This window comes from Hirundo rustica, chromosome 4 (assembly GCF_015227805.2).
Source record: "Hirundo rustica isolate bHirRus1 chromosome 4, bHirRus1.pri.v3, whole genome shotgun sequence".
Lineage (NCBI taxonomy): Eukaryota > Metazoa > Chordata > Aves > Passeriformes > Hirundinidae > Hirundo > Hirundo rustica.
The window spans coordinates 13,736,837-13,763,736 of NC_053453.1; the positions used below are offsets into that span (position 1 = coordinate 13,736,837).

The 26,900-nt window shown below is 41.1% G+C and overlaps 1 protein-coding gene across 1 annotated transcript in view; it reads right to left on the reverse strand.

Moving 5' to 3' along the window:
• The window catches only part of COG5 (component of oligomeric golgi complex 5), a 179,355-nt gene that overhangs the window by 2,909 nt on the left and 149,546 nt on the right, over positions 1-26,900 (reverse strand). The window contains exons 15-21 of the mRNA XM_040061601.2: positions 20,101-20,211; positions 18,675-18,737; positions 17,777-17,880; positions 16,200-16,437; positions 7,877-7,953; positions 7,265-7,391; positions 6,623-6,702 (exon numbers count right to left, since the gene is read on the reverse strand). Of these exons, the coding sequence (XP_039917535.1) occupies positions 6,623-6,702; positions 7,265-7,391; positions 7,877-7,953; positions 16,200-16,437; positions 17,777-17,880; positions 18,675-18,737; positions 20,101-20,211 (800 nt within the window). The remainder of the gene's footprint in view (positions 1-6,622; positions 6,703-7,264; positions 7,392-7,876; positions 7,954-16,199; positions 16,438-17,776; positions 17,881-18,674; positions 18,738-20,100; positions 20,212-26,900) is intronic.

The following is a 26,900-nucleotide window of genomic DNA, read 5'->3' on the forward strand; positions in this document are numbered from 1 at the left end:
CTGAGCACAGGATGGAAATGAAACAGCACAGCACGAGGTGATTCCCACCACAGCTCCTGATGTCCCTATGCAGCATCCAGACTTCACAGTCCCTCTTTGCTGAAGCCAGGACATTGTCTGGGGGGAGACAAAAGAAGGATGGACTGGGGGACCCAAAAGCAGGATGGACTGGATTACTGAGAGTTGAGGTGCTTCAGGAAAATACAGGTACTGAGCACAGAAATAGTCCCTCATGTTGGCCTTGGTGCACTTGAGAGCTCTTCAATTTTGACAATTTCCTAGTGAGCTACTGCTGAGGGCTCCCCACCAGGTACAAATACACTGTAAGGAATCACTTCGATTTTTTTTGCACAGCAACAAACTGCAACAGAGAAGCAATCCTTTGTTACAGGCAGAAAGACGGAAAGAATATTTATGTTATCTAGCTAAAGTAAAGCTGAGTTTTTGCACCTGGTCAGCTCCCTGAAAACCTTCAGCCTGCTTCTTCCCAATGTCCCTGGGGAGCAGCACAGCGTCTACAGGTAAAGAGGCAACTAAAACACTGCATGCTGCAGCCACAAAGTGCTTTGGGTGCAGCTCACATCATTCCCAGCAAAGGCCATCAGCATCCTGAACTCCAGAGAGATTAGTAGGCACATCCAGAGGTTTATTTTCAATCCTGAGATTTAGAGAGAAAAAGTGAGACTGGGGGAATGGGACAGCAGAAAGTTGTGCTTTTAATATAAATTGGCCTCTTGTAGCAATGAGGGGCCAGCATATTATGAGTAGACTGAGCAGCAGGTGGGAGATGCAGGCAGGGAAGGCTCAAGGATGACATAGAAGATATCATCCTGATGAGTGGAGATGCTTCAGAAGAGTCAGAAATGCCTCACATTTCCACTCAGCTCAGCACTCAAGTGCTCTGGTCAGCAGTAATTGTTAGACATGCTTGCTAGTTGCTACAAAGAATTGTCCCTTGTATTAAAAGGACAGTTGAGAAACTCCTCTGAGTTTTCTTACTGCCATTCATCTTGTTAAATCTCTCCCCTTCCACTCAGCAGTATTCCCATCTTTTCCTTTCTGTATACTCCTCAAAGTTTGTTGGACTCAAATAGTTTTTTGAAGTCATCAAAAGCTGAAAATAGAAAAAAAACATATTGACCTGCTTAACTTAGAAAGCTCTAACACCTCTTCATGAAGTTGTGGGTTGGCATCATTATCCAGATGGTAACACTGCTATCCCTTAACTGACTTATCTCCTTGCCTTGAAAAAGCCCTTGAAAAAGATTACAGAGATAACCAGACAGATGAAAGAGAGAAGCTTTACCCTAAAAGCAGCACCCAAAACCACTCAATGTGAGCCCTTGATAATCCTTTGCCAGACTGTTATTCCCATCAGATCAAACAAGACAGAATGAGATTTAGGCTATGCCAAGTGCCATACAGCACTATTACTGTCCTACTGTCACACCTTCTAGCAGCTTTCATTTTTTTTCCTTCTCTCCTGCCCCAAAAGAATCTGATTTAACTTGCAAAACCAACTCCATCAGAGGCAGCTAAAAGGAGTTTTGTAGGTCCCTTCTGCTGCACTTGCTCTTTTACTGTGGCTTTGCTTGCATTGTTTCAAAGAGATGGCTTTGTTAACACTTGAAATGCAGAATTTTCCAAGACATTTTGGTAAACTTTAGCAGTCCTAGCTCAAATGAGCTTTTGTAAGCTATGCTGGCAGTACAGAACTCAATTCAGGTGCACCAGTTTACCATGTTGTCTTTAAAAAGGCAGGCTCACTCCCGCTGAGGACACTGTAAGAACACCAGTGCCAAAGAAATTGTGGAAAAATAAACAGTGCTATGAGTGAAAGCAGTATCAAGTCTCCAGCACAGAGGAGATCACGGCGGTTGTCATATAAATAGCTGTAATATACAGTTATATTATTATTGTGTAAGATGGAAGAAACCCTGTTTATGTAATATACAAAACATACTCTTGAAGGGATCAGACTAAATAATGCCCTAAATTCAGCATCTTCTAGTCTAATAAAGGACATAAAACCTGTTCAGCAATCTATTTTAAAAGACAAGCTATGGTATACATTACAAATATTGTTTGTAAAAGAGAGCTATGGAAGGAGGGTTGGTGGGATGTTCTGCATATATTAATGCTTCATTAAAAATGCCATAAGAAGGAAAGAAAAAAAAAAAGCCCTAAGTTTAAGATGCCCTCCCACATAAGGAAAAGGATTTTAAAGCACTTATTAAATTACTTCACTTGCATGAGCAAAACCATGAGCTTTCTTGGAAATCAGGACAAGTTGATTATATAAGACCCTGATAGTTCTTTAAAATGTTATTTCAACCCATGAAGATTTATATCTAGAGTTAAAAGGAAGAAGAAAAAAAAAGTATGATTTGCGTTGTGGTCTTAAGGGATCTTAATGTGTATCACTTACAATTACTCCAATTAATTAATTTTATATGGAATTGTGAATCCTAGCACTACCCTGCTGGGCTCTGCCTTTGGTCAAATGGAATCGGATTTACATGGCAAGCTTCAGAAGAGGCAAGGATCATCTTTCTGCTCAGCAGTGGGACTGCACCCTGTGCACTCCTGTCCCGATCAATCAGCAGGGCCGCTGGGGCACGCTGGGGCCAGACTTTTCTTTAGTATTTTGGTAAAAGTCTGTTTGCTCTGCAAACTTTGGGGCAAAGCACAGAACGGAAAATCCGCTGTGTAAGAGCACATCTGTGTGACACCAGGTCTGTTTAATCCAGTGCTATTAAAATTACTGTAAAACCCGACAGTACAACCTCCAACAGCATCACCTGTAGGACAACAGAGGAGCAGGAGACATCTCCGGTTATTCCAGACTGCGTAACGAAGCGACCAAAGGGCTGACAGAGACGCCGGAGTGCCCCGCAGGGTTTCTGCATGGCCGCCGGTGCCGCAGCGTCCCCTCCGCCGGCGCCCGCTCCCCGGAGCAGAGGCAGCGCTGGCCGGAGGAGCTGCCGGCCCTGCGCCAGCCAGACGGAACACAGCGCACACACCGCGCTCTCACGGCGCTGCCCGGGCTGTCCTTTGTGCTGCCCCGGGCCGAGCTGCCCTTTGTGCTGCCCCGGGCCGGGCTGTCCTTTGTGCTGCCCCGGGCCGGGCTGTCCTTTGTGCTGCCCCGGGCCGGGCTGTCCTTTGTGCTGCCCCGGGCCGAGCTGCCCTTTGTGCTGCCCCGGGCCGGGCTGTCCTTTGTGCTGCCCCGGGCCGGGCTGTCCTTTGTGCTGCCCCGGGCCGGGCTGTCCTGTGTGCTGCCCCGGGCCGAGCTGTCCTTTGTGCTGCCCCGGGCCGGGCTGTCCTTTGTGCTGCCCGGGCCGGGCTGTCCTTTGTGCTGCCCCGGGCCGAGCTGCCATTTGTGCTGCCCCGGGCCGGGCTGCCCTTTGTGCTGCCCCGGGCCGAGCTGTCCTGTGTGCTGCCCCGGGCCGGGCTGTCCTTTGTGCTGCCCCGGGCCGGGCTGTCCTTTGTGCTGCCCCGGGCCGGGCTGTCCTTTGTGCTGCCCCGGGCCGGGCTGTCCTTTGTGCTGCCCCGGGCCGGGCTGTCCTGTGTGCTGCCCCGGGCCGAGCTGTCCTTTGTGCTGCCCCGGGCCGAGCTGCCATTTGTGCTGCCCCGGGCCGAGATGTCCTTTGTGCTGCCCCGGGCCGAGCTGTCCTGTGTGCTGCCCCGGGCCGAGCTGCCATTTGTGCTGCCCCGGGCCGAGCTGCCATTTGTGCTGCCCCGGGCCGAGATGTCCTTTGTGCTGCCCCGGGCCGAGCTGTCCTTTGTGCTGCCCCGGGCCGAGCTGTCCTTTGTGCTGCCCCGGGCCGGGCTGTCCTTTGTGCTGCCCCGGGCCGGGCTGTCCTGTGTGCTGCCCCGGGCCGGTGAGCGGCCAGAGCAACTCCCCGGCTCAGGACAGCAGCTCGCTGAGGAAATGAACCCTTCACTGGGCCTGGCTTTCGACTCTGCTTCAGCAAGGGTGAGCTTGAATAAAGGCGTTTAATGCCCATATTTAATGGCAAAGGTAAGAATTTGGCCCTTGAATGAACTGTCCTTCAGGCTGGTTCAAATCCTGTCACATCTATTAGGGTCTCTTTTACGGAAGAAAAGTTGAGTTTTCAAGCTTAATTTAAAAAGAAAACAAGAAGAATTGCCCATGCCACTTAAAGAAGTGCTCCTTTCAGCACAATCCCTGCGCAGGGAGGACGCCTGCAGCAGGGTCATCTCACCTGCCTTTAAATGTCTGCAGGGCGGCTGCCTGCCTGAGAGGGCTCCTGTGTCCCAGCCCACACTCCATTCACGGAACAGAGAAAATGGGAGCTTTCAGGACACAACGCAACTGACCTATTTTAGATACCTGCTTCAGGATGAGATGAATCAGCCCCAGCAGCGCCTGTTTCTCTCTGTTGAGTATAAAGGGAATCTGGCAAATATACCTCTGGCCAGGTAAGCAGCACTCCTTGTGCTGAATACAAGCAGAAAGAAAGGCACAAAAATGCTCAGAATGGGACTAATTCATACCATTCACACCACATTGCAAGCAAAGCATTTAAGACCTACAGAGCGGAAGAAGCACTCCAATTAGCTTTAATATGAAGCTATAAAGATCCTGGTAACACAAGGAAATTAATATCTAGGCAGCAGGTCCCTAGAGTAATTGCACAGTTGCTACAAAAGGAAGTTGCAGAAAATTACCATTTGTAAGGTTGCAGCAAACAAAAAGATAATATCTTAAAGTAGGCCAGGGATCTGAAGGCTCCAAACATCCAAAGTTCAACTTGTATAGCTGAAACAACTACAGATGGAAAAAGCGTGAAGAGGCTGACAGAAGAGCAAGATGCCTACAGTTTAACTTAGGTTCCTGTGAGAAACAAAAAGAACAGGCTCAGAAATCTTCCAATAGAGTATTAAAGAAAATATGAGTGATTCATGGTCATACAAGTGACTGATGTCTGCTTGCCTGCCTTACATATGGATAACCAGCCTTGCAAAATGAATAAGGGATTCAATGAAATGACTAGAAGGAAAACAAGTATTCCAGCTTCACTACTTGGTCGAATGGATGACACTGTCTCAGCCTAACAGCCCTCATCCCAAGGCTTGTTCCTTAATACCTCCATGGTTAGCACAATTTATCAGTGTCTGAACATGACCACCAGCAAGCACATTAACTGAATCAGTCTGGATGAAATTTAATTGCAGACAGACAAAAATGTGTTTTAGTTTAAGGATGGCATTTTCAAACTTGGGAAAACGTATTGAAGAGAACAAAATCCTACCAGTTCTCAAATTATTTGCATTCTTGGCTTTCCCTCCTTTATCTGAGATTTAACACTGCCAGTGTTGCTAGTACTATCAAGACAGAAATTACAATCAAAATATTCATAGCTGATTACATATACAGCTCTATCAGCCCTGTACCTATCATCTATGCCCCTGTAAATCAGTGTCATGGCTTGAGATTCAAGAAAAGCTGGTTTTGTAGATGACCTAGACAAATCACAAGTACGATTTTCAAAAAATACACATATGAAGAGACACAGTCTGTATTATAATATTTCAGAAATAAATCTTAGTAACTTCTACTGGTGATCAACTAGTATCTCCTTAACTGGCCTGATCACTACATGGGACTGTGTGGTGCCATCAGCTTCAGGAAGTGTAAATATTTATAGCAGACTTCTCTTGGCTGCCTTAGAAGTGTGGACAGGAAACAGTTGACTTTCTGAGGCACAATCACTGTTGGCTGGAATGTAAAAGTCAGCTTTTATCACTCCAGCAAAAGCTGGCAACATCCATGCATGGTAGTTCAAGGCAGAGCTGGCTCCCAGGCCAGATGGAGCCTGGTGCAGCTGTGTGTGACTCTCCCAGGTCACTGGTGTGGGGGACACCAAGGTCACTGAGAAGATGGCTGGAAAATTTAGGGCTTTAGGAGCCAAATGATCATCTGAGTCTTGAATCCTAAGGATCCCCAGGTTGGTTTTGCCATGTTCATACAAATCTGCTCTCTGAAAAACAAGACTCTTCATAACTTTTCCTAACATCTTAAGATGCAAAATAATATTTAGCTATTATCTAAGTGATAATAGCTGTTACCTATTATGAAGTCATCTACCCTAGCAAGATTTAAAAAATCTGATGTAATTATTACTTTCTAAAGATCATGGGCTGATTTCCTGAAGAATAACATTCCAGGTGTGTAACAAGGGTCTTCCATCTTTAGATTTCTACCACATTTATATTGGTTAAGCTTTCAGAGCTTCTCATTCCTGATACAGCTGACAGGACAGCTGCAGCCTTGATTTTTCAGCAGCTAAGAGAGAGAGGCAATTTTGCAAAAACTCCTTATTAATGTTCACCATCATTGTGCACAGTTTATTTCCTTTACAAGAGGATTATGTGCCCCTTCCAAAGGCACTGCAGAGTTCGAGTAGAGGGGGGTGGAGGGGAGAGTTCAGTTTATATTTCTGCCCCTCTGCAATTCATCCCGAGTGGAGAGAAGGTAAAGGTATCTATGATACATCTCCCAAGGCACATTTTTTTTTACTTTTCAAGAGCCCTAGTGTGCAGATAAGTTACTGCTCCATTATCACAAAGGTAGGAAAGAAAGAAGCACGATTTTTACCGTATGAGAGCAAGCCTGTCTTTTTCACATGGATGATCATCGAGCCACTGGGAGTAGCGGGCAATGGACCACTCAGCCCTCTGGTAAAGAGAAACACAAACACCAATTACACAAAATGCAAAAAAGGAAACAGACACACCAATTTCAGAATCAAAGATGGCATAAATGAAAGCCACATGAGGCTCTCAATACCACAGTAATGCAGAATGAGTTAAGAAATTAGACAATTAACAGGAATAGCCCAGTATGTTATTTGGGAGCTCAGAGGTCATCTCCTACATGAGGTGTTGGCCCATTTCTGACAGGGTTTTTATCTAGATTTCCTGCATCTTACAAGAGAAGGATCGAGGCAATTGGCAGTCTGGGGAAAGATCTGCAACTTCTACTATCAGCTGACAGAATAGTAAAGAATTGAAAGTCTATTTAATATCAGGTTATCATATCCCTACTATTAATGAATGAATGAATCAATCAATTAATTTAGTAAACCAATTACCATAACACCTTTGCCACAATAAAAACAAAACCAAGAAGTCATATAAAATATTCACTTGAATAATTTTTAACTAGAACAGCTAGGGCAAACTACAATGCTCATTTCACCTTAGGACATCTGAAAATAAAAGATGTTGATCTTATTACCTGGAAGGGTGATTTTAGCTCTGGTGGTGCTCTTGTAAATAAGAACTGAAGAATAATGCTGAATGGAATAACCTCTCCTAGAGCTGGGCTACTGGCAATATGCTCACTGGTCTGGAACAGCAGTGGTCTGGAAAAATGTAACAATATACTCATGAAATGAAGAGAAAGCTTATCTTATGCATTAGAAAAGTGCCTCAATGTGGTGGCAATACTGTGTTAGGATAGAATCATCACATTTTTTGCCACTACTCTGCATCTTGAGTTTCCAACACAGGTCCAGTTTGCAAAAATTTACAGCAGTTTCCTATTGGAATTAAACAACAGAGAACTGTAAATTTTGTATTTCAGTGAAAACATTTAAGGTAACTATAGAACTCACTGTCATACAGAAGATGTACTGAAAGCAACACAAAAAAGTACAATTTGGCCAACATTTGCATGACAAAGATTGTTAAATCATAGTTATACTCTGCATAAAATTTAAAAGAACTTTAATCTATTTCTAATTTGCAGGTGGGTGTTGCCAAAAAAGCTCTCAGTTCAATCAGAACTAACACGAGGTAATAAATCAGTTTTGGAATACAGTTTAGTCATACTGTGCCTGCAACTCACCTGAAGGACCTCAGCTGTCTGTAAGATTTTCCTAAGTCAGAGACTCGCCGACACAGCGGTGCTACTGCTAACTCCATCTACAAAAGCAAAGAGTTCCATTTGAATTAGATCCTCCCAAAACATAACACCTGGTATTGAAGTAGTCTGTCTTTAAGCAATAATCCAAAGTTGCAGACTAAGTCAGTGACTTCTTTCTGGTGGCTGAATTAAGACAAGAAGCTGTCTTTTCCTTCCATACTACGTTGCCCAAGCCAAGACTTCTGCCTTATTCTTGGCAACACAATAAGCATTTCGTGACAAATGATAGAGACAGTCTGTGCATAACAACAGAAGGGGCCTCATGAGCTTTCTGAGACTAAAGTTTTGCTTCTTGCAGCGGATTTATTTTGTTGGTGATGAGTTTCCTGATGAAGCACTTATGCGAATAGCCCAAAAACGTGACTGCAGCCTGGGAAGAAAGCAAATCTAGGCAGGACTCCACAAACCACTGCGAAAGCCATAAAACTGCAGACATATTTCAGCTAGGCACCCTTTCCTTTGGTAAAGGACAAGGTTAAAATGATTCCTTCCTGAAGAGTGGGCTCTAAGTTTAGGGGCACAAAACCTATACAGATTAGATAGAAGGCAGCCGTGATCTATTGCCAAAGGGTCATATGGAATCATGATCAAAAGAATAAGAGCGTTATTCTCATACTGTTGGGTTTCGGAGTTAGAGCAGCCATCTTTAAAAACAAACAAGTTTAAAACAATTTTTGTTGTTGAAGCATGGGAATTCTGCTTTTCTGAAGAAGAGCCAGGTTCCACTCAGGATTTTACATCTGAATTCTGTCACAGGCTCTTCATTAACAGTGAGGACACAGAAGTGAGAAAGAACGATTTCCCTTCTGGATCCTAGACTGAACATGAACATTACACAGCAAAATTTCAGTTAATGTGCACACCAATACAAACACCACCACTTAAAACACCCTGCAGGTAATTTTACTCAGACATGGATTAAGTCTTTATTTTTTGCATTCCTGAAGTGTCAGTCAAATGAGGGATCAAGCTTTATTCTCTGTTTTTTTAAAATTCCCAACTTGAAAGACTATTCAGACTTTTATTTACCCATAATGCACAATTAAACTGAGTTTCAAAGGATGACAACTAAAATAAGTAACAAGATCAAAACCACCATACAATGAGTTCCCCTTGTAAGTAGTATTGCTGAACAAGTTTCAAAGTGTTTGTGATATGACACTATTTACAGTGAAGTCTTTAATATTATTACATTATTCTTTCCAGCTGCAGCATTTCCTCAGACAGAGATGGCTGCTGGGCCACCAGCTTCACCAAGTGCACATAACTATGCTGGGACTCCAGCATAAACATGAAACATGGTGCAGTGAACTATGAGGCCATAGTTCATCTAAAACCAGAAGAACTCAAATTAGTGAATAATGCAAATCAAGGCCATATACTTCAGGCATCCCTCTTTAGAAGCAGGTGGCAGGATAGGAGTAATCTCACCTGCTTCTCAACATCTACAGGTTCTCTTCAAAGGCAGGGGAGAGAAACAGCCAGTCTTGGGGAGGCGATGCACCTTTCCCCAAGGTGGACACCTAAAATAGGTCAGGTGGATTTTGTTTGTAGGAATAACCCCCTACATGACACTCAGGCACAGGGCTCAACCCCAGCATCTTGGCTTCCCCTGCAGACCAGGAGAGGTGGGTAGCTATGGAAAGCAATGGGGAACACCCCACAGAGCTTTCCTATGGGCAGTGCACAGCCACTGCCCGAGCCCAGGGACCTCAGAGTACATCCCACATTAGGCACTTCCAGGCCACCTGGAATCTGCATTTTATGCAGATTTCACTCACAGGAGAAGAAAGTGAATAACAATCCAGGACGTGGAAATACAGAAATAAGGCTCCAGACCTGAGTAACAGCCTGGCTTCCTCTTGCCTGCTGCCCTTTTTGGTCCCCAAATCTTTAGGCTATGAAATAGCCCCTCTCTACACCCTGAGGATGAGGTCACTTCTCCTGCATGCAGGCGGGAGGTCAATGTCCCTGTGGCTCAGGAGCCACCAGCTGCTGTGCCCTTCTGAATCTGCTGGCACAAGGGAAGGTAGGCACCCAGGAAAGGCAGGCTCTGCAGGGAACTGCTGCAGGGAGGTGCTCCAGCTCCAAGCTGCAATAAGCTTACAGCAAGTTCAGCATGCTCTTCCCCCAGGAGCACAGGTGGGAGCCAAAAGGCTGGTCTGCCACTCAGGATCAGGAGCAAGCAGCCAAAAAATGGAGTTAACTAAGAATGCTTTGCTGCCTCACGATGGAAGAACCCTACAGATCCTGAAAAACAAATGGGAGCAAGATTCTGATTTCTCCAGAGCTTTGTTTCAATATTGGCTAGGGGCAGCTGGAAGCAACTGATATCCTGCAGGAGCTGGTGTCCCAGCTCTGGTGGGAGCTGTGGGCTTGTAGCCGTGAGGGACCGGGAGAAGATAATTCCTTTAGGATCTCCAGAGACTTTGACAACAGGCAACAAACTGCCAGTCTGACTTGCGGAAACAGAGATGCGTGGATCAAACAGTACTCATGAGGGGGAAGAAATAACAGCATAACAAAATATAATTTTGCTTAATAAGTTTTAAAAGATTGTTTCGCTCCTGGAACATAATATGAAGTAATGAGATGTTAAGTGAGACTTTCTACAACTTAACCAATTCCTTATTAAAACAAATTCAGATTGAATTCTCTTGAATGTATTTTGTAGTTTCCATAAATTAAAATTTTTAGTCTTAAGTAATAAAGAAGAAAAATTACTTTGGAAAATTCTATTACTTCATCTTCAACCTTTATTCACTGTAGGAAATTATTAGTATTGCTAGAACTAGATAGATTTAATGGCAGCAGATGGTGGATTCGTGAAGTAATAGCTGCCAAAGAAAAATATTGTTTTTAAGCTTTGCAGCATACTATACTATCTCACATTGACTCATGAAGAGTGGGAATGAGTGAAAACTAATGTGGTAAAAATGTACATAGACCACAGAAACTCTTTTTTATAATTTACAATACTAGTCTTTGTGTTACAACCTAATCTCTGTCCAATATAAAGTATTATTCACATAATAACCAAGATTGTTTTCTTCGCTTGAATTTTAGGTGTTTATCTGAGCCCAGTGACACAGGCATTTCTGAGGACACTGAGAGGGGTTAAGTGTCTCTGCTGAGCATCGTGCCAGCCCAGGAGCAAGTGCTGGGGAGGAACCATTCAGCTGGAACAGCTGCTGTTTTTAAGATGCTGGAATTGGGCAGAGACTTGAGCGCGCATCACTTCTTGGTCGTGTTACCTGTCATCACCTGAAACGGCATCAACTGTTGATTCACACAGCGAGTTTATACTGTAGCAGCCTTTGCTGTGATACACAGCTATAGTTTCAAAGCCTGTCAGTGAGCTCTTACATCAGGGGATGCTTTTGGCTGTTGGCAGCCAGTACTCGTATCGTCCTGTGGACTTTACATATAAAAGGGTAAATAGTATTTTCTGTTTCTTTTCCGAATTTCCCTTCCAAACTGCAAATTTAAAAATTCAAACATCCAGTTAAATTCAGTGATAAATCAGGTCTTCAAGCAGCAATTTGCAAACAAAGAGGCTTGATATGATATAATCATTAACACAGAATCGAAGGGGCGCACTAGGAGATGAATGTGCTTGCCAAAAAGCAAGCAGTAGATAGAACAGAAGAAGGCCTGTTTCTTCTTGCTTTGTTCAAAACCCACTGCTTTTCCATGATTTATTCATGTTAGTTTGCTATGCTTCACAGGACACAGTGGCAGGCTCCTGCCCAACATATGCATCTTCTCAATGGTTCATGCTCTCTAAGCCCAAAAAGGCAATATTATCTTTTCTTCTTATATGACTCTGCCATAGCCCATGGCTAGGTGGTCAATTATCTGTTGAACTATTCACTGGCTGGCCATATTGAAAAAAATACATCAAATGCCTGGCTTCTCTAATTGGATTATTTTCAGCAACCCAAGGGTGAAGTTAATCTGTAGTCTAGATACAGATAATGCATATATATTGAAGGGGGCTTTAAAAAAAAACAATAGTGAAGTTATTGTTTAGTGCCTATTGTGGTACTTTCAAGATCTCTCATTACCTAAACAGCTGTTTTTTCAGCTGGAAAATCTTAATATTAAATTTTTAGTAATTACATTTCCTCCTGGCCAAGATGAATTCCAAGTTTTTAAATGTTACCTCAAAATGCTTTTTTCTAGCCATTCACCAGGACAGAATGCTTTAACAAGCAAGGAAGCAGAAGAGCTGAACTATTATATGAAAGAAGCTGGCCTTGAAGGGATGTACAATTTGATTTCTCCCCAGTGCAGCAATTCCAAAATTGATGTTGATGTTTAAGTAAATCCTTCAGCTGTAACACCTCTAAAATAACACATATCAGCAAATAATTCTTTCTTTCCAGGAAGAAATTATCACTAAACATTAAATGTATTTTAGCTTTAATACTTTCTGTCTTCATGACTACAAATGTGATTACAGCATCCTGCTGTTCTCATTTCTTTGTAAGAAACTAGAAGGGAAATTTTTTTGAAAAAATATAAAAAGCACTTTTACACTTGTATCATCATGTTTGTTCAAATGAGCAAATCTGTCTACATTTTTAAAAAGCCAAATGCCTAATATTCTTGGGTTTTTTGGTTTTTTGGTTTTTTTAATGACACATATTGAATCGGGAAACCAGATTCTGACCATAGGCTAGCCAGCAGATAGGAACAGCTCTTCTACACTAGAATTTAGCATTGTAAACTTCTACCATAAAAACATTTTTCTAGGAAAATTCAATAAAACCCAGTATTTTGCAGTATTTTTTTACGAAAGACTTGAAGAATTTGTATTAGCATTAACTGTACCCTATCAAAACTGTCTGAACACAGTACTGAACAATGCCAAAAATCCCAACCATAAATCATGCCTAGATAAGAAATACAGGAAAGCATATAAAGAGTAGTATCAACTCAAACAGGACTAATAAAAATAGTTCATTCTTTGCTGCATTGTCCAGAACTTCCATTGGGTTTTAAGAAAGCCTGAACTACAAGCCACAGTCCCAAAGCATGCCTAAGTGCTGTAACTCTGAATACCAAGCAAGTTAAAAGATCCTCTGGAGAAGAACTTGTACTCCCCAGAAACAGAAGCATTGAAAACCATCAGGGCTTGCTGCCTCGTTTGCCTCCAGGAAAACATTTTTTTTTTTTCAGCCTGACAAGTACTGAATTAAAAAGTGAAATTCGGTATTAAATATGTGCATGTTGAATTATGGGCACCTTGAAAATACAAAACCAAATAAAACAAGCTGATTCAGGAGTATACAGGAATGAACTGAAAAGTAATCTTGTGCAATTGCTTGCATAAAAACTGAGAGCATGAAAAGAGCTGAACTCAGCCTGTAGACTGGAAATGTTTCAAATGAGACTCCCAAGGAACTGTGGCACTGCACTCCATAACAACCTTGCAGCGCTGTGCACATTTCCTAGGGCTTGCAATGTTCCCGTGTTCCCGTAAGCGCTGATTTACATGAAATCATATTAATGATATTCAGGCATCTTTCAAGCCTATCATAGCTCTGTTTACAGGTGCCACAGTAGCACACACATAATCTCACTGCTGAGAAATCTGTAATGCACAGGACAGCCAAATGCGATAGTGACACTGCACACAGGGTAAGACAGAGAATTCAACAGAGCTACAGCAGTAATTCCTAAGGTATCAGTAGCTGAGCCTCACTCCAGAAAATTGGCTGTTATGCACCTCGGCAAACTCAGTTCTGAATGAAGAGAACTTGAAATCTGTTTTCTCCCTTCTGTGTGGACACCTGTTGTTTTGAGGCAACTTATCGGTAAAACATGTTTTCAGTACAAAGATTTTCATATCAGACTCTCAGCCAAAGCTATTCTTGCTGAGTATAAGGCAGCTGTGACTCTGTGAGTGCCCTGAAAGAATGTGAAGAAGCATGAGATACCTGAAATCTGATGTAATCCAAGGTTATTTGATTCATTGCATGTGTATTTATAATAAGAACTCAAATGAATCAAAGCTTCTGGACAGATTTCTCCCCAGGTCTTTTTGCTTGCAAGCAACCCTGAAATACCAGAATGAGTTTTAGATCTCAAAAGTCAGCTCTGAGCAAGAACATATAACCCCTTTTTGCATAGAGAAAACTCAAAATTACTGTACAAGACAGAACACAAGTAAAAACAGTTTATAAACAAACCTACTCCTACACACAGTATCTTTCCAGGCAGGTTGTTTTCTTTGGGTTTGGCTTTAGTCCAACAATGCAGTGCCTTCCTGGGAATGAAAGCAACCCCTGCACACAGCACTTACGGCCATTTGGAAAAATTTATCCTTCTCATCAAGCCAGCAGCCCAGCTCAATACCTGCTCCCTGCCCTCCTCAGCCAAAAGCAGCAGCAACCTCTCCTGGTCCGCATTAGGATTAAAGCTGCATTTACACCACGGCTCCTGGCTGGGTCAGAGCAACAACCACCCTCCTGCCAGGCTCCCAGGAGCTGGCATCATGGGCATGTGCACAAAATCCACCTGGTTTTTGGGGGGAGCAGACACATCCCAGAAAACATGGATATAAGGGAGTGTCCACTCACAAAAACTTTCAGTCCTTTCTCTTCTGTCCTGAGCAAGAGGATATGGTGTGCAGGCCATGCTGGACACTACAGCCCCTGTGCAGCCCAGGACACCCAGAGGAGCTCTGTGCAGAGACGCTCAAAGGCACAGAGTGAGCGCTGAGTTGGCTCCATGCAGGCGGTTGGACATGGATTTCTTGTCTGAAGCCCATTTTTAAACAAGCCAAGAATACAGTGCAATGTGAAGAAAAGAAACACACAAGTCCCCAGATGCAGCAACAGTTGAAGGCAGAAGACAGGAATGGAATCAACCCCTTTTTTTTTGATTCTGTGGTACAAAAGAAATCAGAATATTTATCTCCACACAGTTGTCCATTCAGGAGTTATACTCAGCACAGTGGGGAAGACCCTGCAAATTCCTCCACACTCTATGAAAACGTACCTTTATTTTTCACTTAAAAGGCAGCCCATGTCAGAATGGGAAAATCAGTGTTTAAAAAATTATAAACAAGTTATATTTTTAGATTATAACAGGTGCTTAGATCAGATGCTTTTATGGTACAATCAGGTGAAAAATATTTTCCAAATTTATATGACTATAGTTAAAATTAGCATAAATTACAAAAATTATCTCTATTCCTTCCACAGGAAGAGTCAAGTGTCCTCGTTTTGCTCCCAATTTTATGCCATTGTCTTCAAACTAGAGAAGGGAATGGAACCTCCTCACTGAAAGCAATTGAAAACTTCCCCTTCATTTCTGTGGTTAAGGGCTGATTTGCTATTTTTGAGTAATGAATAAAAAAATTTTACTCGGGAGTATGTCAACTCACAGGCAAATGAATACAAAGCAGCCACAAGAAGGAGTGGAGGTGGCAGCGATTCCTCTCTCCCTGCCCTGCTCTCCTACCTGTTACCTACCAGCCAAAAGCAGCTCTCAGTATGCAGGCAGCTGGTCTGGATAATAATAAATGGCAGCCTCAGATTGATCCGTGGATGCCCAATGCTTTGGCACGTTAACCATACAGTGGTACTGCTGACAAATTATATGTTAATACAGTAGATAACAGAGACAGGCAGTGGATATGAATATGGCAGTTTCTTTTGTGGTTTAGTGCAGCATAGGAGTTAGGCAAAGCTGAGAGGCAGGTCAATTGGGTCATGAAGAGAATCCCACCAGACAACTTTCTGTTTCCAATAGGGCAGCTCTTCCCCAGGATATTGATAGTTCTTTAGCTTGTCTCCTTCACTGCAAAGCAGCCATTAGCCATTAACCACGGTGGGCACCATGATATATAGAGTGATTAAGGAAGTGACACACCATATTCCATTAGAAGAGAGAGAAAGAATGAAGTGAGTGAATGGTGGCAAATGACGGATGTGCCAAAGAGGTCAGCCAAGTGGGACAACATGCCAAGATGCAGTTGAATTTAAATGCAACAGTCACCTGGACAGGAAGCTGTCAGACCTCCCTGAATGTGCCTTACAGTGATGAGGGATCTTCAACTACCTAGTGGATGCATTTCTCAGAATTCAGTATCTTATCAGAGTGGACATTTAGACCTGGAATGCACCAATCTCTACAACTGCTTGTTTACACTTCGATGGGGACAAAAGCATTGATACTTTTCAGTGAAATCTGTGAAATTACACTAGAAAGCAGAAATCAGTATTGAGGGTACCTGTGCAAAATCCGCTGCCAGGCGCATCTTCCCACCTTCACCGAGGGGCCTTATTAGACTGGCATTGCGAATGAAAAGTTCAATTGCTCTTTGAGCCATGGCCTCAGTGTTATCAAAGACAAAGTCAAAACACTCAAAATGTCTGAAGTAGTCGCTCATGACTCTTGCTATAAAACCCTGAAGCTCTTTCATGTAGAGAGAACAAGGCACATCTGGTTTTCCTGAGCTGGATAATGATCTGAAAAAAATGAGAAGAAAAAGAAAGAGAGGCAGCTAAATTCATCTTTAAAACACAACCAAAACCTGCTGGATTCTTTTAAATTTTTCCCTACCCCACCAAGTCATGGCATGAATTGTAGAGTCTCATTTCCACTCAGAATATGGAGCATGTAGCTCTCTTCGAAACTATAGTCAAAAAATATCTCTTTATCAGCCATGCCCATGAAGAATTAAAAGATGAAACAAGAAATACCATGATAAAGGGAAACATCCCTACTCCTACCCAACCTCCTTCAAATTGGACCCTACACCTGAAGTCCAGATCCTAAATTTGAATGTCCCAGCTGTTGATTCAAAACTCTAATAGTGGATCACAAAATATAAACATATGTCAGAGGGTTACTAATTTAGCCTGTCAATCCCAAACCTGTTCTCTGTATAGAATTAGTCTCCTAGATTTCTCTAAATCCAGGATTACAAAGTCAGAATCACAGAAGCAGCACAGAAGCCCCTGGATACAAGCCAATCCTCTTTCTCTTTCTTTGACTGACAGTCAGATAAAAGAGCTCTTCCAAATTTAGAAGAACACACAGGCTATCTAACACAACTTAGCCTTTGGCTGGAAACTGTTCACCCACCTAGAGAGGTATTGTGCTACTGGTGCCAAAAGAGGGTAAGGGTAAAATATTGTTTAAAAAAAAGTAGTCAAAAGGAAAATTCAAAACATCTCTGAAAAGATACTATTTTCAGTGAATTTTAAAGACAGAAAACAGGACAATTGATGATGATACGAGCGATGTCAGAACAGATGACAACCAAAATAAAATTTAGGAAGGAAGTCTCAATTTTACATCAGACTCAAGATCTTGGCACACAAAGAATCCTGGAAATTTTAATGAAAATGCCATGGGAAAATAGCAAAACATACTGAATCTGAGATTTAATTTTTTTAAAAAAGTTAATTTTAGCTATTACATCAGAGGCTATACACTTTGAGAAACAGGAATATTGACAGTTCTGAAGACTGTCCAAAAACCCCACATTTTGAAAGCAAAAGGGCTTTTTTAAGCACAAAAATGGCCTATTCCTCTTGTCAGCTTTCTTTTTCTATTTGAAATGAATTTTACTCAACAGATATGAATAAAAAAGGGGGAGGGAAAGAAGACCGATGCTACTTGATTAATTTGTTTCAACAGATAGGTAATTCTGCTTCCTGTATTCATTAACCATAAAGCATTGCCTTCCCCTCAACAAACAAGCACTCTTGCTTCAAGGACATTGTGGCAATAACAATCTATTACACACATGTGGGACATCTTACTAGAGCAACGGTAAATTTAAAAGGTATTTCTAGTTACCCAGAAAAATCTTCCTGGTGCATAGTGATGATAATAGCTTCCACTGAATCTCCTACAGAGTTCAGTAGCGGCTGAACAGCACTACCCATTAGATCATGGACTGCCTAAAATAGAATAAGAAAAAGGCAGAAGTAAGGAAACAAAAACTAGAAGCATTTGCATTTTGACACCTCAAAAATGCCTTAGGAAAGAGTTCATTTTTTCAGTGCTTTTTTATTCTGCATTAGAAAATGCTAAACAGGAGAACCAAACCTAAAGATAACATTTCTCTTTAACTGATTTCACCAGTAAAGTACAGAAATAAAGCTGCTAGCTGCTTCCATGTAAAGCCTTCCTTCAAAAAGGTGCACAGCAATTTGGCATTCCTGGTTTGTATATGTACATGTTTTGGAGCACACCTGGCTCAGTTGTTCATTCCCCAGACACAAGCTGCCCTTCATTCCCCTGCACACAACCCCGCTGGGTCAGTGCCCAGCAGGACGGACTTGGAGAGCTGTCATCCACAGAGGCTGCACCGCCATCCACACCCCCTCCAGGAAAGTACCAGGTCACATAAAAATTATAATTTGATGTATCTGTCGGGGGAGGAAGGGGGTGATGAAGGATCCAGCTGTGTGAAAGCTGCAGAGAAAGACATTTATTTTCACAGTCGAATGACATCTATGTTCTGACCATTACTAGAATATTCTGAATACAAGCACGACTCAAGCAGTGATTTGGCACAGGTAACACTTATGTGTAGCTTCAGATACAGTAAATTAGAAATGTCAGAATATTTCTACATCTGTTGCTAAATATACTGATGTAAAATAATATGTGGGAAATAAGTGCCCATTTAAAGTGTAACAAATAAAGTCAAGCTCAGCCCTATCCCTGAAGCATATGGACATTCAGTTACCTTTAAGGCAGTTGTGACCGTTTGCTCAGCAGCTGCTGGAAATGAGCTCTGACTGGTAATAACCTAAAGATTGGAAAGTAATTGTTAATAGTCAGCATTCAACAAATTATGAGAATCCATAATATTCAGCATCAGTTAAAAACATACTGCGTTATCCTTAGAAATGAGTGTTTACATAGCTCCAGATACCTATCAAGTGTGCTTTATACACACAGAATTTTTAATGCATCAGTGTCAGTCCTTTGCTTTCAGATTTCCTATGGACTCTGCTTCTGCCGTGGCAAAGAAATGACTCAATGGAGTTCAGCTGAAATTTAGCTGAAGGGCTAACAGAATTAGAATAGAAATAACTAGTGTATTCTCCCACTGCTAAGTATAGAATTCATGAAGAACTACACAAGCAGCTCTGTGGTAACTATTTGAAGGAATGGTTGTTCTTTCTCAGCATTATGACTGTTATAGCACTACATATTAAATAGTTGTTTATGTACAGCTAAAACAATATTAAAATTGAGAGTCAAGGAATGATTTGAAGGACTATTCTAACAACTTCTTTACCATCTTGAATGTGCTACACGATAGTATTTTTAAGCCAGATAAGTACTGAACTCCAAGACTGAATCATATCAGATCTCCCTCCAACATTAAGACACGTGAGGTTCATTACTAAGTGCATCGGAGAAAGCAGACTTAAAAGTTATCTACCATCTGTTTGCAAAATCCAAGGAAATTTTATAGGCTTCTTAGCATTTTTAAAAATTCTTTGAACATATCCAGAGTTAGGAGTACTTGTGATATTTTTTCTAACCAGGCTCAGATCTAAATACGATTAACTGCAACTACCAGTATATCTGTTTGGTTTGCTTTACAAAGACTATGTAACAACTGGCATCACTAAACCAGTAAATTGGAAGTATTCATAACTGTGCTTAGTCCTGAAAAATTTCCAGGCCACTTTAGTCACAGTAATAATGTATGGAGATATTTGTGAGGTATTGCTTTTCTTGATTTCAGCCTTTCCTTCCCCTTTTCAGTTTAGCCACAATTGTGGGAAAGCATTGAAGGTCTTCTGAAAAAATAAGCTTGGGCTGAAGCAGATGCAGCAAGGGGGCTATCAGGCTGATTAGTACAAAGAAAAAAAACAGAGTTGAGTTGTTTATGCTCACAAAGTAACAGTTATCAGTTGTGATTATTCTCTATAAACATATCTTTATTCTTCTAATATGGACAATTTGTCATATAGTGGTGCTTTCAAGGGCCAGCCCAATCTCAAAGAGCTGTATAAATGCACAGCAAGGTGCAGCTCTTAACACAAAATTGGGCTGTATTTGTCAAGGGTTCTCATCCTCTAAATGGATATACATATGCATGGATAGAGCAAGAAGGTAACATTACAGAAAGAAGGGAAATGCCAAAAGAAGCCTACCTTCAGAACAGCCTGGTGCAGTTTGTACAGAGAATTAACCACAGCCACGTTCCTCCTCTGGCCCTCTGTCAGTGGCCCAATCACCTGGCTGGCCTCTCCTTGAGTAGACAGCTGCAGTGATCACAGAAATTGTTGGTACCAACTCTTTAAATGGTGTATCTCCCCAAACTAAACTTCAACCACAGCAGAAAGCCACAGGCCCTCACTACCCAATGATCTTCTATTTAGCTCTTGTCTTGAACAACAGTAGCAGGAACCTTGTGAGACTGTCTCAGCTCACAAACCACAGCACTGAGACCCAGATGTCCTGGAGATACCTAGTCCCAGCAAAACTTCAACTTTATAATCTAAGGGTCAGGTGAAGTCACCTACCTGAGGAAGCCCAATAAACTACCAGCAGCTTTTTTCTATGAACAGTGTACATTTTTCTGTATGCCCTCAGTCTTGTCCTTCTGACAACCATTCAAGCCTCTCCTTAAAAGCTCTGCTTTTTCAAATAGATGGCTTAGAGCTCTGTATATATTAGAGGCTTAAAAGTCAACAGAAAAACAGAACTACAAGGACCAAAACTGCTAGACCTGTCATTAAAGAGTTTTATCTATGAATCTTTTGGCAAAAATCAAAGAAATATTTCTTAATATTTAAACTTCATGAAGCATGCATTTTTTATTATTACAGCAGAAATCTAAGTTCCAGAAATATACATAAATAGCCATTAACTATGGAACAGTCTTGTAAGGATACAGCATATATTTGTAATTTAAAATATAATAAACTGCAATTGCTAAACAAACAAAACATTTCTTGTGCACTCAAGGCTGCAGAAATACAAAGAACTGACAAATGGCAATGTGAATTCTAGAAGTACATTTAAACATTAAAGCAAGAATACCTATTAATAGAAGGCTTTACTGAGATATAATTACCCAACTAGTTATCTATGTTTCAGGATACAGAATTATCCTCCAGGAAATCCCTGAAGATGCCTAGCTCCAAAAGTCTCCCAGTAAAAATATATTCAACACACCGAGCAAATGGTAAAGAGGCTTCCACGGAGTGTGTCTAACACAGTTGCAGGTCCTACAGAAAGCTCCAAAACTAAAACTGAGCATACAGTAATAATTGTTTAGGAATGAAAGAAACAAACATAATATGAAAATTTTTAACTTAGATACAGTGAATCTCTACTACTGAAAGACTATTCCCATACTTCCCATTGCTTCCACACAGCATCAACACAGACAGCATACAAGCACAGTTATCTAGTATTTTCCAGCATTGCTAATGATGAAGTTTTAGACAGGTTTTTGCAAGCACCCAGGAACTCTGATTTATTCAGAGCACTGAGGTGACAATATCAATTCATTTCTCTTTCTTCGTATTTAGGGATTATTTCAGGATAAATAGATTTCCCAGGCCTTTGCAGAAGGAAAGATATTTTCCAATGTACCTTCAAATATTTGACATCAAAATGTATCTTTAAACTGGTTGACAAACATACTTTTGTGTCAGCATTTTCCCTTCCCTGATGAGTACAGCCACGTGAGCCACAACATCCGTTTCCTTCTAGATACTTCTATTTGACAAAGCTGACAGGATTTTAGAATTCTGTTTTTCACATTTACAGCTTCACAGATTAGTAACAAAACAGCTGAGCAAAGAAAGATGCTGTCCACCTTGCTAACCACCCTCTCAGACACAAATAACCCTCTCCATGCTTTTTTAAGTACTGTACAGACTAATTTATATTCTTGCATATTTACAACTATTAAACATAAAAGATACTATTAAACCAGTAAAGTTTTTCATCCCAGTTGCATAAATTTCAGCTCCTCAGAGTTGAAAAGGTTTCATAATTTCTTAGACATTGGACTTTATCTCTCCCACTGATGAAAAAGTTTAACTGGTAAGTAAAACCATTAACGAGTACAAACATAACCCTTCTGCAGCAACAAGAAATCCTTGCAGTCAGAAATAGTGCACAACAGCTTCACAGGCAAAATTTGAAAATACCTTAAAAACAACTCATCTTTGTAAAACTGTTTACCATATTAAATTTCCTTTAACTAATCCTTTTGAACTTTGACAGTTAGATGTGCTGATCCCTTGCACATCCTAAAACCTCTGGTCTAAAGCAAAGACTCCTATAACTAGCAGTTGGAACTGGGCAGCTCAGGGCTCTCTGGGACCATTTCTCCTGAAGGTGTGCCATGGGAACACCTGGCACCTACATGGGCAGGTGTGTCCTACCATTTACAGAAGTCTCTCTTGCTGTCAGCACAATGATTTCTCTGATTTTGCCTCAAAGCAAGAAAGTTCTGCACTCTGTCCAGTTTGGTTCATGTACATACACTCTGTCACTGGCAAGTGTCCCGATTTCAGACAGTTTATCATTATTCCAGTATTCTAATGCCTCAGACTGAATTCTTGACACCCCTTATATCTATTATACAATCATACATCCAGTTAGGAAAAATGTCATTATTGTGCCTCCCTGGTTCCCAGAAACCAGGCTTATGGCCCTTTACTGTAGACATAAACCATCCCTCAGTTTCTTTTCCAGCGTGCCAGGTTTTATCAACAACTCGCATTTATCACTCTCTTTTATACCGAAAGTACTTTTAGAGTTCTGTGCTAGACACAGGTTATGCATTTAAACCCCGTGGTAATGTAACTCCTCTGTTATCTGGCCACTGGGGATTGCATTGTGTAAATAGGTTAAGTCAAGTAACTGTGAAGCCCGTGCACGCCTGCTCAGGCTGCCTGAAAGACACAGTCCACAGGCCTTCTTTTTGATGAGGGCACTGGAGAAAAAATCAGATGCTTTTTTAATCAGATATATCCTGAAATGTAGAAGGCCAGGAAGAGTGAATTACGTTCAGCAGAAACAGGGGGGACAGAAGGGGTGATTTAATCCCAAACCAGAATCTATTCTGGGAAACAAGTAAAAGACCAAGCGCAGCTGAAGGCCAGACCCCATCTCCAGGGAGCTGTCAGTCACCCTGGGAGCTAGTCTGGTTTAAGCCTGACAGCTGAAAACAAAGGAAAACGATGTTGGAGCCAGACCTGAATAAGCAGCAACAACAAGGACTGTAATTGTTCCACATTTCTGTATCTGCCTTAAGTACAGCAATTGATTTCTTACGCTCTTCACTTCGGTTGGTTAAATTGTTTCTGCTTTTACCTCAAGCCTGTCTACTATTTACAGTAATTCCACGGGCAGTAGCACAGGCACCCATTCCCCAGCAAGCATCAACTCTACAACAGGTAACACATCAGCGTGAGCTCCCTTTGCCAACAGGAGCTACGAGCACACTGCCAACATGGGATGCTTGTGAGGAAGGGTGGGGCAGAGAGGTGTCCTACCAGGAAATATTTGCCAGGACTGTTGTATCATGCATCCAGGCACTGGGACAAAGGCTTTGTCTCATGGTGCCCTAAAAAAAGTGAATGTGAGCTGCTGTCCCACGCAGTATTTAAAAACAGAAAGGGCAGCTGTTAAACTGAAAAGAGATAGAAACACAGGGAGACAGTGTTTCTTTCTGACATATATATGAGTGTTTTCTCTAAAGTGGGAGGTTGAAATGTGCAGGTTCAATCCAGCAGCTGACTAGCTGGCGGAAGCTGCATAGAAGAATTCTGGGGGTTTTTAAATCTCATTCAACTGAATCTGAGACTTAGGCAGTAGACTGATATCAGGTAGCCTAGTGAACCAAAAAGGACATTTGTAGAAGCTAGTGCACAAAAAATGTGTCACGAAGAAGAACAAGCTGACTTAAGGTCGGCTGATGCACTTCAGCCTGACGTGGTGGAGAAGCTGTAAGCCATGACTGGCACTGTGCTCTCACTGAATTCAGAAGTCCTTCTGAAATATAGTTTCTTTTAGTTCGTATCCCTCTGTACACCAACATGGGTACACTGCTTCACCTCCAAAGAGTGCAAGTGCCTCATCTTGGGTCAGTAAGTTGCCCAGTGCTGAAAATTTCACAAATGATTCACCTGAGCACATCCAGGAAACCATGAAGCAGAGAAATAAGAACATCCATCGAGTAATCCACATAGGTTATTTTAAAACCCCTGCTTTGAGAAGAGAGTACATGCAGCCTGTATGCACCTATTACCCCTCACTAGTTATAAAGGGAATTTAAAGCAGTAGCACAGATCCCTAGTAGTCATATCAGATGCATTCTCACCCTATAAATGTATTTGGACCCCTTTGCATAGACCTACTTTGGAAATAACCAGATTAAGTGTTCTGCATTTGACACTTCTCTGTGCTTGATGCCTAAGAACAGACATGAAATTTGACAGCATGGATTTGATCTCACATGTTGAGACATGTGCAATGGTAAGCTTGCTTTGGGATTAAATTCTTGCTTTCACCATGAAGCAATGAATGTAGAATTTAGATTAGGCCATGAACCAAATCATCAATTCTCCCCTGGGCTATAAATAAAATGCTAACTGAGATTGTCTTTTTCTTGTAGGAAAGCTCAGACTTGATACATTTTTTCCTGTAATTTTTTTTAGTGCTTCAAAGTGACTAACACTCCCCTCTTTCAACAGGTGGCAGCTCAGAAGAGACACTGATTTGTGAGCTGCTTTGCTCCTATTCCCTTCATCTCATGAAAAACTTCAGTTTCACTATTAGCAACTAAGATCTCCTGTGCATCCTTATTGACAGTTTTGGAAAGCTCCATTTATTTGATTTCTCTGAAACAGCTGCAGCAAACCCATTTTCTTTAGTGCAGGAAACATCATCATAATTTAGGAGTATGGAGAAGATCCTAAAATAAGACTAAAGCAGGACTTCTCAACAAATCATTCAATCTAACTCCAGGATCACGGGACTAAAGAGTGTTTTGATAGCACAAACTGAATTCCAGTTGTCAAGCTGACATTTTCAACAATAAATGCATTCCTAATAGATGCAGATGATGTTGCCATACCTCTGGCAGAAGGCAATCAATCCATCTGGTACTTGGCCTCCTGCCCGATCATAACAACTTACTATAAAGCACAGAATCCATTTAGAGAGTTTCTGAGTCAATAGGGCTTGGCCCTAGGATTTCTCCCATAAACTACAAAAAATTGGGATGATTTACTATTAGGCTTAATGTTTTCCGTACTGCAGAAGAAGCCTTCTACAAGCTCTTTCCACCTAAAAATGACAATGGTTATAGTAGAATCAGTTTGCTACTTTTTGTAAAAAAAGCACCGTTTAGCAGAAAAATACAGAAGAATCTGAACTCCGTTAGCTGTTCCACTTAATGTATTAGCTACTTAGAGGATAATTTGCAAAAAGAAGAGACATAATTTAGAGGTTTGAAGTGTAGGATTTGAATGAATGTGTCAGTGGAAATAAGGTCCTTGACTGATAAGGATAAATCAATATGAATGTTCTTCTTTAAAAAAAAAAAAAACAAAACTAAAAGTGAAGAATAAATCTTAAGTAAGAATTTTTGTTCTTGGAGTGGCTTCTAATTTTGCAAAGAAGAAATATTTCAAGACAGGAGGGAAGGAATAAGCTGTGAGTTCAGGCAATAATTTAAAATGTACATAATAACATGCATATTGCACCTTCAGGACATTATTGTAGCCTTCAGAATATTTTTTTTAGCTTCCTCAGAAAAATTAAATTTTAATATTCCACAAATATAGAAAAGGAGGTCTGTGGTGAGGCAATTAAAAATCTTATAGAAAATATAATCATTATTTTGGAAAGAAAAAATTGAAGAGACTGTGACATCCTTGACCAGGAAAAAAGACCTAACTTCATGCTCATACTATTCATGTTAGAAGAAGCAGCAATCATTGAACCATTTCCCCAGGGGTATTTCAGCTTTGTTTTGGTTTTTCTTCTTTAGTATTTTCAAAAGCCAAAGAAATGGAAGAAAAACAGCAAATGGTCTTTCTGTAACAGAAAAGACAGAATTTATCTCCAAGTCTTTGAATCATCTGAGAAGAAAAGCACTGTGGAAGTAATCAAAAGTGAGTAATATTTCATGGTTCTTAAATAATGAGCTGCTTTAAAACAACTGTGATATCAGAAAGCACTTATAAAACCAGTTCCTTTAAGGAACCTCAGAGAAACCTAAACCTGAAACACTTGGAATAATTTCTCAACAACAGAAGATGATGCCCCTTCTATTATCCAGCCAGCCCAAGCCTGAGGAGGGTTTCAAGGACAATGTGTGTTGATCCTGATACTTCTGACTGTAACAGTTTATTGCATTTTTCATGCTTGCCAAATTAATGACTGAATGATTAATCATATCTTATATGTAATCCCATTAGCTCCTGGTTTCAACCAGCTACTGAGAATGCCCCTCCAGAGATGAAGGGCAGACACATTCATCCCCAAGACACATGCGAGGTTCAACATGATAGGGTGATATTCACCCACACATAAAAAATACCATCAACTTATTTAATGGCCATCTGCCTTTTGTAGTATCAAGTCCAGCATTAACTGAGATTAGAATATTACCACCTCACACAAATTTATAATTGAACTTTACAAGGTCCAAGTCTCACAAGAGCTGTTCCAAAATGGAAAAATTCCAAATTCTTTATATACATATGTATCTATATATATACACCATATATATGTATCAACATTTAACTTTTCTGAATCACAGAATTTAATTTGCTAAGAAATAACTTAGAGCTTGTTATAACAAAATACTGTAAGGATTGTGCAAACACATTCTTTTTCTACATGCTAGCAAAATAAATACTAGACCTAAAGAAGTCCTTTAACCAATTTTCTAGCAAGATAAAATGAAGTACACAGTACT